The sequence below is a fragment of the Notolepis coatsorum genome (genome assembly GCF_963971535.1).
Source record: "Notolepis coatsorum genome assembly, chromosome: 16".
Lineage (NCBI taxonomy): Eukaryota > Metazoa > Chordata > Actinopteri > Aulopiformes > Paralepididae > Notolepis > Notolepis coatsorum.
The window spans coordinates 7,704,926-7,717,902 of NC_140180.1; the positions used below are offsets into that span (position 1 = coordinate 7,704,926).

At 41.4% G+C, this 12,977-nt stretch overlaps 1 protein-coding gene across 2 annotated transcripts in view; it reads right to left on the minus strand.

Annotated features, from left to right (window-relative positions):
* fmr1 (fragile X messenger ribonucleoprotein 1) overlaps positions 1-12,977 on the minus strand; it is a 72,218-nt gene that overhangs the window by 25,396 nt on the left and 33,845 nt on the right. For both annotated transcript variants that reach the window (XM_084331873.1, XM_084331872.1), the window contains exons 9-10: positions 5,527-5,605; positions 2,637-2,755 (exon numbers count right to left, since the gene is read on the minus strand). In XM_084331873.1, the coding sequence (XP_084187999.1) occupies positions 2,637-2,755; positions 5,527-5,605 (198 nt within the window). The remainder of the gene's footprint in view (positions 1-2,636; positions 2,756-5,526; positions 5,606-12,977) is intronic.

Sequence of the window (12,977 nt, forward strand, 5' to 3'; positions counted from 1 at the left end):
CGAGATGTCACTCCATGTTACCTGCTACCTGTTACTGCACAATGTTGTTTCTTCTTTTGATTCTATTATATGTACCACTGTATTGCACATCGTTGCGGGCAAGACCACCCGCATTTCATTGTATACCTGTATGCCGTGACAATTAAAACTCTTGACTTGACTTGACTTGACTCACAGAATCGAGAAAGAGCAATCAATCTGTCAATCCTTTCCGTGTCCGGGCCGGTTAACCCTAACCCTAACCCTAGAAGACAACCCTGAATTCTAGGGCTGACCTTCAAAGCTTTTTTTGGCAATCGAAGCTTCGGGGCCGAGCTTCAATTTTAATCTGAAGCTTCGAGACAAAAATAATAATAATCATTTTTTTTTTAATTTTTTTTTTATCTTATGTTGTGGGACTTGTACAGCACTTTGGTAAACTTTGTTGTTTTTAAATGTGCTCTATAAATAAAGTGGATTGGATTAATTAATTAAGTAGCCCCTTTCGTGACTGTGACGTAGCCAACAAGGTTTCACTCGGGTGGGTGCAGTGGGGCTGCTCTCACAGCCAACGACACATAGCTGTCAACATTGGGATTTGAAAAAACCTGCACGTTTGAGCCCCGCGCCTTATCGTGGCCCCGCCCCCTCAGCCCACCCCCTCCCACCCGGCCCCGCCCCCTCCCAATGGAGCTGCCTCGTCGCTGCCATCTGCTGGTCAAAACCTGTATGTACCCAGCCATTCGTTGTAGGGTAAACTTTTCCTACTTTAAAGTGTAAATGCTATGTAAATTATGGTTTTGTTGAACATTTGTATTTCACAGGAGAGAAACTGTATTCAAAGAAAGCTATTAAAATAGTCTTTGAATCTATATATACTTTCTTTGTGTTGATTTTACATTAATTCCATGATTTTACTCAAGTAAATATCTGTTACAAGCTTCGGTTTTATGTAGAAAAATGCTGTTTTTAATCTAGATTAATCTAGATTGATTACAGAAAATTGTGAGATTGATTAGTTAATTTTTTTTATCTATTGGCGGCGCTGGTGTATATATATATATATATATATATATATATATATATATATATACATATATATATATATATATATATATATATATATATATATATATATATATATATGTGTATGTGTATATATGTAATGTGTGTATATATGTCAGAGAATCAGCCCCTTGCGTCCTTAGTGTATAGCATATGACATGGTGTATGTTTGTTCATTGATGTGACAGTGTCTGGCAACATACTATTGTTCTTTTTATTTCTTTTTTCTTTGTGTTTGTGATTTGTCTTGATGCGTTTGTGAAACTATAAAAGCAATCAATCAATGTATTACCATAGTGTCTTTATACCTTCATCACTGTAGGCTACATATTAATACTACAACTCGTTAAAGCTATAAAAAATACCTATAGTCATTAATTTAGCAGTGGGAATATCATTTTTGGAACAGTGTGTGTGTCTACAGAGAAATGTGAGATAGAAAAAAAGCCAATGCGATTTTGTGTTTTTCCTCAATATCTCTGCAATGCCTGCGAGTTACCAGTAACTGTATTTGTCATACCATGACAATTCACAACAACTTTTAAAATGGATCAATTATTATTTATAAATCGCATTCAGGAAATTGGGCGTCAGAGTGAAGGAGGGGGACGCGTGAACCTTACAGGGGAGGCGCAGAGCAAACGGCTGTTCACCAAGACATTTACACATTCCTGCATCACATACAGTAACTTTGTATTGTTTTATCCACAGAAGATTTGCAAACCCTTTGTTCCAGAGACAAAATCCACAGAGTGGGCAATCAAGAGACACTGGCTAAGTTGATTTGACACCCTCGGACCGATGCATCAGTCTCTCGGTGCATCAGTCTCTCCCCTGAGCTCTGAGCAAATCCGCTCGCTGTTCTGTTCTTATTCTTCTTCGGGTCGCAACCGTCTCCCGGTCTGACTTCCTGTGATAACGTTCTAATCTACACTGCTGCCACCTGTCGTCACGGAGGGGAATTGCAGCCATTTTGTAAAAATTAATAAGTACAAAATACGTGCCAATACGTGAACCGTGAATATGGCGTGAAGAGGGTTGAAAAAACAGGAGAATCCCGGGGAAAACGGTAGTGTTGACAGCTATGCCAACGACATGACATTACATAATTATGTTGCAACCTTCGTCTATCAAGCAAACAATTATATAAATATTTATATGTAGTTGATAGAGACAAAGGCAGAATTCGACTTAATTAAGCACAATTTATTAAGACATATTTTTATATGGGTCGGGACACTTTAAAAAAGCAGCACAATGAACACAAATCTGTCCGACAGTCTTAAATAACAAACGGCATTGCTTCGCTTCTTCGTCGACATGTCTGCTGCACATGTCCTTGTTGTTTTCAACACAGATAATCTACACATGCTTGTTGTAGAGAGGTGGAGTCGAGGCGCCGCTTACTTTCGTTTCATTGGAATGGAGGCGGGAAGGTGCCGCTTACTTTCGTTTCATTGGAATGGAGGCGCAAGATTTGAGGCAAAAAAAAAGTATTAAAAATGTAATTCCATGACATTCCAGAGATTCCCTGTCTAGAAGACGGCTCTCAGAATTCCATGATATTCCAGATTCCTTGCCCCGCTACTAACCTCGTCGTCCGTGGGCGTTGAGGGCTTCTTGTCGTTCTCCGCCTCGATGCGAACCCGCACCACGCCCGATTTATCAACCACCTCTTGGATCAGCTTTCCATTCTTACCAATCACCTTCCCTGCAGGAGAAGACAGCCAACATCAACAATTTCCTATTGGCTGGTTCGGTTGGCCAATCACAGAGAACATCAAAAGCTTTGGGAGACTAAGGGGGCTTTCTCACTGCCATTCGGGGTCGAATCAGCTCCGCTCCGTCCTCGCTCCGTCCTTGGGTGTGAACTCCCCCCCTCCCTCTCCCCCTCTAGTTTGCGTACACACTGCAGTCTTGGTGCGCTCCGGGTTTTGTTTACGGTTTGCGTTTTGAGTGTGTACGCTTGCCGTAGGCGATGATGTCACGCTCGAACGTCAACACAGGAAGAGTTTAACATACGGTGATGGAAACTAGATGCTGATATAAAGAAACAAATAACCTAACGCTAGTTATCTTAGCCTATTTATTACTAGTTAGCAGCCAACATTGCTCGCGTCAATTATATTACATGTCATTGATCTACCGGTCGATCACGACCGACTGGTTGGGCACCAGTGGTCTATAGAAATAAATGCATTCGAACAAGAAACTAATGTATAGACATAGCAATGGCAAAAAAATTGCCAGGCCTAATGCGAGCCAGGGAAGTCTTGTGCTTGTAACGTGGCTTCATGCACTGAGCCGTGAGGCTCCACATGGTTGTTTGGTTGAGGCCTGAACTCGCCAAATTGCCCATAAATATAGTTTTTGCGGGTATTGTCCAGTTGTTGCTGTATGTTTTTATCTGCCCAAAATTCAAGCAAGCATGAAAGCATGACAGTAAGCTACCACACCCCCCCGCTCCCACTGGCGCGCACCCGGAACCACCTATTCCAGCGGTCCAGGTTTGGAGCGAATCAGCGTCCCCGGGGACGCGGGGGAGCGTTCTCACTCTCAGTAGGACGACCAGACCCTATTTGGGTGCAATCGGGCTGTGATTCAACCCCGAATGGTTAGTGAGAAAGCCCCCTAAAGGACTGGGAGAACAGGGCCCTGCTACATTGATCCATCACAAAACAGAGATAAAACAGATGGATAGAACCCAACATACTCATGGCCCTCTCAGTGGCACGGTTTGCCAAGTGCTGCAATTGCACTTGTGGATCTTTATACAGGGTTCCCAGACATTGCTAAATAAAATTCAAGGACTTTTAAGTACTTTTCCAAGCACTATTTTTCATTTTCAAGGATGTCACTTGAAGGATACAATTCACTTTTAAATGCTGTTTTTTTAAGCATCTTCTTTGCCTGCTTGCCAGCTAGAGCAAGCTAGAGCATCACACGCGAAGAAATGAGGAAAAGCAGTTGGAGCGCGCGAGACAGCGACTCGTCAGATTTTATTAAAACAGTACAAAAAAAACTATTTCTAAGAACAATTTGATCATGGATGTACAAAACATTCAATGCGAATGGTTGATTTGAATTTCAAGGACTTTTCAAGTACCTTGTTAAAAAATGGGGTGTTTAAGGAATTCCAGGCCTCGACTTTTTTTTGTAAAAAAATCTAGCACTTTAAGCACTTCAAGGACCTTGTGCGAACCCCGTTTATAGATCATCATTAATTACTTTGATCAATCATAGCCTAAGCCAGTGTTTCTCAAATACCATTTCTCAAAATCTGAAAATCATTATTTAATAAAACACAGAAAAGGATCACCAAGTTACTCTGGATACAAAAAACTTTACAGACAACATTGAGACAAAGCTTCCTGACACATCTCCATCCAAACTCTTGGAAGAACTCTTTGAAATCTCATCTGATACCACCTAGAGAGCTAGTTTCAGAGTGTGGTGCTGAGTACCAAGTATCTCATCTCATGGCCCACCAAGTATCTCATGATGCAGCAGTTAAGGTGTTGATACCATTCAGCACCACATACAGTATCTGTGTGAAGCTGGCTTTTCATCCATGACAGCTCTGAAAACTAAATATAGGGCCAATTTGAAAGGTCACGATATTGGTGTTATTTCAATAAATTTAAACATGGCCCATTTCATGACTATTTTGAGGGGGGGGGGCCCAAAATATTTTGGTCCGCCAAAGGGGGGTGTGACGTACGTGGGTTGGTCATTATCATTATTACTGTATTTTGGAAGACCATGTGAACATCAGATTAGTATCATGAGTATGGGTTATGTTATTCTTGGTTGTGTGATGTGTCATCTGTTAATTCTGTTTCTTTTCTCTTTTCCCAGATACCACTCATCCCCCTGATTGAGCTGATTGCACCTGCTTGATTACACCTGTGGGCAGTCAGTTGGATGAGTGGATATAATCTGGAAGATGACACACACACGGGGCCCTCATTTGAAAGTCACTGCCACGTCTCAGAGTGGAGTGAGGAGGCTGCCTTCTCGTCTAGCTGTCTGGAAGTGACATCTTGTGGTTTCTCTTTGTGTCCCATGACGGGCACAATTGTATTTATATTATTTACTAAGTGTTTGTTTGTATAGATGTATGTCTTGTTTGTCCTCCCCTACCTTTTCCCCTTGTGCATTATGGTGGAGGTTTAAATCCCTATCACCATAAATATATAATTTACTATTTGGAAAACGTCTTGTGTTGTGTCTTTTTTACCGACCTGGGACATTGTTTTGAACGCATTTACTGAGAGAGGCTGCTATTGCTCATGTGCAGCCAGCTCCAATGGTTATCCTGTGTGGGCCTTAGACCTTCGTACATGACAGGGGGCCTGACAGAAAAAGTTTGAGAAGCACTGGCCTAAGCTACACATGGCTTCCCAGTTGAAGCGCCCGATGAGGTTGTTCATAGGTTGGTTGACAGGGTTCAGTAGTCTGGTGATCACATGGGATTCTTACCGACAAGGTTCCTGGGAACTTTGATGACGTCTTCGGAGAACTCCAAGAAACTCCGCGCTTTGCGCACAGCCTCCTGGTCCTGATGAGTAAAACAAACGCACCCACAAGTTAAGAAGTCGGCTCGGCGAATACAGGTCCGATCACAACTGCACAAGATTCCTTCTACCTCTAAATATGGGCAAGGCACATCGGTTTTTCTTTCCATCCATCTTTCTATCCATCCATCCATCCAGTGTGCTGTTCCCAGCAGGAACGAGATGCAAAATGGAAAAACTCACTACTTTCAAGGACTCTATCTCAGAGTTGTTTACACACACCTGCAACTGTCATGTCTCTGTTCTGCTTCATGTATTACTACATACCTACTAGGGATGCCCGGATCGATCGGCCGATATTCAGTATAAATATGAGATCGGTGAATTCCGATAATGCTTTATTTTCGCCGATCGTGAAAACCGATTGAAAAACATGATCCAATTCTTAGCAGAGTTCTTATTAGCTGACTTCTCTCTCAGGCACACAGCTGCTGCAGCGCACTGCTTCTCCCCCTCCTCCTCCTCCTCCTCGCCCTCCTAGACCGTGTCAACAGAGGCTCCAGCAATAGTCTGCTCTAGTGCATGCAACCTCTGTGAGCTAACGTTAGCTACCTAGCTAACGTTACTGTTTAAACAAAATGACCCAGTCAACTATTCACTTTTAGTTTAATACATGAGGCATTGTCTAACGCAGTGGTTCTCAAACTGTGGTACGTGTACCACTAGTGGTACTTGGTGGAACTGCTGGTGGTACTTGAAAAAAGTTAAAAAAATTATAATAAGTTAAGAATTATTATAATTTCTTTTTTGTGCAGTCAGGCCACTGAACTTAGAAGCAGGCCAGGCCAGTGTTTCTAGTTGTGGTGGCGCGATAGTTGGATAACCTACGTGGGGAACAACCAGGAGATCAATGTGACAGAGAGTAATGCAGTCTAAACAGTCATAAATCTTTTATTCAACTTCAGCCCTGATCATAACCATTTTTATTTTTTAATTTTTTTGTAATGTCAGATAGAAAAATGAAATACTACCACTTTTCTGAAAATAGTTGTTGTTAAATCTGACATTACAAAAAATCCATCAAAATCTGTGTTGTTGCTAATCATTGACATATGCCTAGCCTGTAATAATCCCCCCCAGAAAAATTTACTTTGCATTTGATATATTGAAAATATTTTACTTTTTGTGGGGTTTTTTTACAATCATTTGTGATGCCATCACACAAACTGGCATTTAAAGGGTTACAATTAAAAAATGTATTGAATATGTGTTTATTTAAATTTTTTATATAATTTGTGATGCCCATCACAAACACTGGAATTTAAAGGGTAAAAATAAAAAAGATCCTGCACCAGAATAATTCCTGGTGGGGGACCCCCACTTAGAAAGTGGCCTGACTGGGACTATATTTCACACTATATTTCCCAGCCTGAATTATTTCCCCAGTCCGGCGCTGCTTATGCGAGTTGTCAATGGACAACAACATGCTGTGTGTGTGTGTGTGTGTGTGTGTGTGTGTGTGTGTGTGTGTGTGTGTGTGTGTGTGTGTGTGTGTGTGTGTGTGTGTGTGAGAGAGAGAGAATGAAGGACAATTGCTTGCTGCGTGTGAGAGAGAGAGAGAGAGAGAGAGAGAGAGAGAGAGAGAGAGAGAGAGAGAGAGAGAGAGAGAGAGAATTAAGTACATTTGCTGAAATACAGTTGTTCTTAATTTTCTCACTTGCTATGTGAGAGTGTTAGTTATTATGTTCTCAATGCCCCTTGCATTGTATGAGTTGTGTGGAAGAGTTTGCTAGTTCTAGTGCTACCCCTTTGTACATTGTGGCTGTGTCTGGCAAAAGTTAACAATAAATAATGGTATTAGGAATACATTTGCCTCCTGCGTGAACTGTGCATAGCTGAATAGACTGTATTTTAACGTCGGCCATATGGTGGTACTTGGAGAGCCAGCTACGTTCTCAGGTGGTACTTGGTGTAAAAAGTTTGAGAACCACTGGTCTAACGTTATCTAGCTGGCTAGCTACTGATAGCTCCTGATATCAACAAATGCTCCAGCAATAGTCGAGTGCATGATACCTCCGTTAGCTAGGTAGCTAACGTTAGCTCACGTTAGCTCACTATTTAAATGAAATGTCCCAGTAAACTAAATAGTTCACTGAGGCGTTGTCTTAACGTTATCTAGCCGGCTAGCTACTGATAGCTCCTGATATCAACAAATGCTCCAGCAATAGTCGAGTGCATGATACCTCCGTTTGCTAGGTAGCTAACGTTAGCTCACGTTAGCTCACTATTTAAATGAAATGTCCCAGTAAACTAAATAGTTCACTGAGGCGTTGTCTTAACGTTATCTAGCCGGCTAGCAGTAGCTACAGATAGCTCCTGATATCAATGTCTTATAACATTGATTCGATGCATATTCGAGCCCCTGGCTTGCATCACAGTCACAAAAGGGGCTAGCTGAGGGCATGCTGAATGTGATTTGACCAAAGCAGAGTATACACACAGACAGTGGAGCTGTTTGCAGATAGCGAGCATTTTGACTTGTTGCGTGGTGGCCATGTCTCGCAGATATACAACTACAAGTATAATTATATAATATATATATTTTATTAAAAAAAAATTATATATATATTTTTTTTATAAAACCAAAAACGATCGGTATCGGCAAAAACGTGATCGGGGCATCCCTAATACCTACCATGTAATTTATTTTTTTTGTTTGATGTTATTATTTCCCTTACCTCTGTGATGTATCATGTATGTCTGTTTTCTATATTTATATGTTTTGTCCCCTTCCCTGTTACCCTTCCCTTTCCTTTTGTCCTCTCACCAGGCCATCGTTGTAAATAAGAATTTGTTCTCAATTGACCTGTCCGGTTAAATAAAGGTTAAATAAATACATAAAAATAAATAAAAACTCTCTATATAAGTAGAGGGCACAGCGGTCTCCTTCTATTGATTGATTGATTGATTGAAAAGTTTATTAACAGATTGCAGAATGGGTACAGTACAGTACAGCTCAATACATACAATTGTTAAGGGGATGCAGACCAGAGAGACTTTCGTCTTGTTTACATCAGGGTCCCCCATTTTCAATTCATCATAACATATATCAGGGTTAGAAATTAAAAAAAAAAATCAAGGGCTTTTTTTGCCCCCCCTTAATTGATTTTCGGGGGCTTTTTTTTGTATTTCGGGGGCACAACATTTTTATAATGAAAATTAACAAAGATTATAAAACATTGTTGAATTTTTTTTTTACAGTCTTCGTCCCTATGTTTGATAACGTAATGTTAACACTTTGGTTGCCTTGGGTTAAATTCATGATATACCATAGGTTGCCGGCTCTATTTGTCTATGGAGAAGTACCCCTTCTTTGCATGGCTATAACTTTTTAAATTCTATTGCTACATTGCCATTATTAGGGCCCATTCAAAGTCCTATATGTATTGTTCATTGTGTAGCAACGTTAAACTTTTTCATTCACATATTCATAGTGAATGGTCTAATGTATAAGTATGTTTTCATCTCTTTCTGCAGCTTTCTCCAGAACGTGATCTATAGCCCCAAATGCATTATATTGATGATGCAATACAGTTTTATGGCAATCAGCGCGATATAAAAAATTCCAACTAGACATACTTCTAGAAGTTACTACACGTCATCTGATGTTGACCGGATGGGCTAGGGGGCGTTTATAATTCCGTGGGCAGCGTTATACCAATCATCTAATGTGGGTCAAATGTTGATAATAGCAGTTAGTATCGAAGACGGTAACGTTACACGCTAAAACTCACCCCAGTCTCCGCGCGCCGTTGGGCGATCATCGTAGAGTAGAAATCTTATCATTATGGGATGTAGATTTACCCGGTCCATCTCCAGCTTGTATAATGGTATATACGTCCAAATCATGTTGTTTATCGAGTTATTGGCAATCGATCACTGTGTATTGTGACGAGCTAGAATGCCGGGACCTATAGCGAGTGCCCGGAAGTAATACGGACGTCCAGCACAACCTCTATGCCACTTCCTGTTTAAGCGATTGTGCCGATCGGCCACCAGATGGCGCTCCTGAACCGCCAGAGAGCTCAGTGGGTCCTCCTGGTGGATCTCAGGCCAGCGGAGGGGACATATGAATCCGATCGCAGATTTTTGAAATATTGATATAAGGACGCTGTAAAGCGTCCTCCGGCAACTTGAGCATGGCCGGCAATGACGTCCAAACACGTTTCATGGCAGCCAAAGTGTTAATGTCTCCATATATAGGGCTCTACGCTAACCTTTTTCCCAAGGAGCACATGTGCTCCTAATTAAAATGTTAATAAATAAAATCTAAATACAAATTTAGGAGCACACAGAAATTTAGGAGCAGAGTGACAATTGTTCAAGTAACACACACATTGATTGAAAAGTTTATTAACAGATTGCAGAATGGGTACAGTACAGTACAGCTCAATACATACAATTGTTAAGGGGATGCAGACCAGAGAAAGACTTTCGTCTTGTTTACATCAGGGTCCCCCATTTTCAATTCATCATAACATATATGACATACATGACATACAGATAGACAGTACTGCTACATCTATACATTTATGACATATCAGATTTGCACACACACACACACACACACACACACACACACACGATGTGTGACATGGCTTGGTTTCATGTTTTGAGGTACCTTCAATTATCTGTAAATAATACATACATACTCTATCTAAATAGATTAAATATGATTGTCCCTGAGGGCAAGTTGTGTTGTTGTCAGATCGATCAATGAAATACGTTGCGCGCTCAGCGCTGTGGAATGAAGGAAATGCGCATCGGGATCATTTGGATGTTATTCTTTGGAGTTGTGTTACAAATGGAACGGTCTTTCCCCGCCGAACACAAGTTACTTAACATTACACAGGTCGCGCTATGCAGATGCTTAGCTTGCTAACGTTAAGATAGCAGTGTAACTTAATGTTACACAGCACTATGCATGCTTGCTGAAAAGCAGAGCTCTCTGTCTGTCTGTCTGTGTTCGCACCTCAAGCACCCTTAACACGCAGTGGGCCCCGCCTCCCTCCCTCCCTCTTTGCATTCCACCCAAAAACTGAATTTCAGTCCAGTTTCTTAACTATTAACAGCGGAGCTGTTTTGTAATCTTCACTCTGCAAGTAAATGATTTTTCCGGTTTGCACACACACATATTATTAGGGGCAAATACGGGGAAAATGCTCGCACTGTAGAGCATATATATAATTATATATATAATTAGTAAACTGTCTGGGGCTTTTATTGCCCCCCTTAACTGATTTTCGAGGGCATTTGGTCAATTTTCGAGGGCATTTTGCCCCAAGCCCCCGTTAATTTCGAACCCTGACATATATGACACACACGACATACAGATAGACAGTACTGCTACATCTATACATTCATGACATACCAGATTTGCAAATACAGTACTCTTTGTGATACAAAAAGTTTCCAGAAAAAGAGTGTATATACATTTGACGTAGAAACTGTACATTGGAGGAGGTTGGGTAGGTGGGGTGGGGTTGGGTGGGGGGGGGGGGGGGGCTGTACATTGGAGGTGGGGGGGGGGGGGGGGTTGGGTAGGGGGGACACACTGTACATTGGAATACTGACAAAGCCATACTTGGTCATTTACTGTACAACTGGGTAAGGACATTTGTAGGGGCCAGTTTCGAAATGCAGTCTCCCGTAGGTGTTCTTTGAGAGTGTTTTTGAAAGTGGGTAATGATTCACATTCCTTTACAGCTTTACAGCTACTGCGAACTGCGAACTCTGGCAGAGAACAAACCAGTTGCCCGCTGAAGAAGAAATTAAGAAACGCAGATGGCGCTGGATAGGCCACACCCTGCGAAAGCCCGCAAGTACCATCACCAGACAAGCCCTAACATGGAACCCGCAGGGCAAGCTGAAAAGGGGCCGACCGAGAAACACCTGGCGCATAGACCTGGAGGCAGACACCAAGACCATGAAGATGACCTGGAACCAACTGGAGAGAACAGCTCAAGACAGAGATGCTTGGAGATCACTTGTTGACGGCCTATGCCCCAGAAGGGGTAGCAGGCGTAAGTAAGTAAGTAAGTTGGGAAGTATTTTGACATGTACATGGGTACCTTGGTCGTGTAGTGTATCTTGTAGACCAGGCCCATTGCAAGTTGCTGTACTCTGTCATCTACTCTAAGCCATCCAAGGTTGTCAAAGTGGGCAGGGGTGAGGTGGGTTCTAGGAGTCAGGTCAAGCAGTAGTCTGACCAGTTTGTTTTGAGATGTTTGTAATTTGGTTTTTAGTGCCTTTGAGGTGCTTTGGTACCATGAGGTGCAAGCATAGTCGTAGCACCCTTGAATGAGTGCTCCTGCCAGAGTCTTCAGGGTATTCTTGTTTACCAGAGAGGAGATCCGGTACAAGAATCGAGTTCGTTGGTTGACTTTTTTTTATTACATTGGATGCCATTTTGTCACAGGAAAGATTAGCCTCTAGGATGGAACCCAGGTAGGTAATTTCATCTTTCCTTGTGACAATATTGTCACCCACTGTAACTGAGAAGCCGTCGGTCTTGCGGAGTTTGTTATTTGAACCGAAGAGAATGGACTCTGTTTTGCCCATGTGTAATGATAGTTTGTTGTCGGCGAGCCACATGCAGATTTTGCCTAGTTCCGAGCTGAGGGTTTTTTCAACCTGTAACTTGTTCTTGTCAGAGACCAGCAGGGCTGAGTCGTCCGCAAACAGGAACAAGTTGCAGTCACAAGCTGACGACATGTCATTTGCATAAATTAGGAACAGTAGCAGTCCTAGTATGCTTCCTTGTGGAACACCACAGCTCACTAAGGGGGGGGATAGGGTACCGTTTACCTCCACCATCTGTTCTCTCCCCTCCAGGTAGGATTGTATCCAGCTCACTGATAGACTATCAAAACCAATTGCTTTAGCTTGTCAATCAGAATTCTATTGATCTATCTTCCCATCTCTTTCATTATATCCATCATTATTATCCTAATTGTATGTTATCTATAACATAACTGTATTCAAATAGTGACAAAGGGAAAAAAGAAAAAGAAAAACATATATAATTATAAAGGCCACTTTTCTGCCCGCAAGGTTAAAAAAAAACGTGTATACGTTTTGTACATAAACTATGAAACGTTTGTAACCTTTGCTAAATGATATACTGAATTATGTTTCTTTTTTGTATTTTTTTATGTGTGTAAATTATGTAATGTAAAAAGGGTATTCCGGTCATTTAATTTTTATCTACTACTATTGTTGTGAAGGGCCAGATTAAACTGAAAATCTACCTTTATTGTTTGATATACTTTGTATATTATTTATATATATACACGGAATATCCCTTTACCTGCGTTCAAACCAGAGTAATATTCGCTCTCCTATTGGACAGCGCCC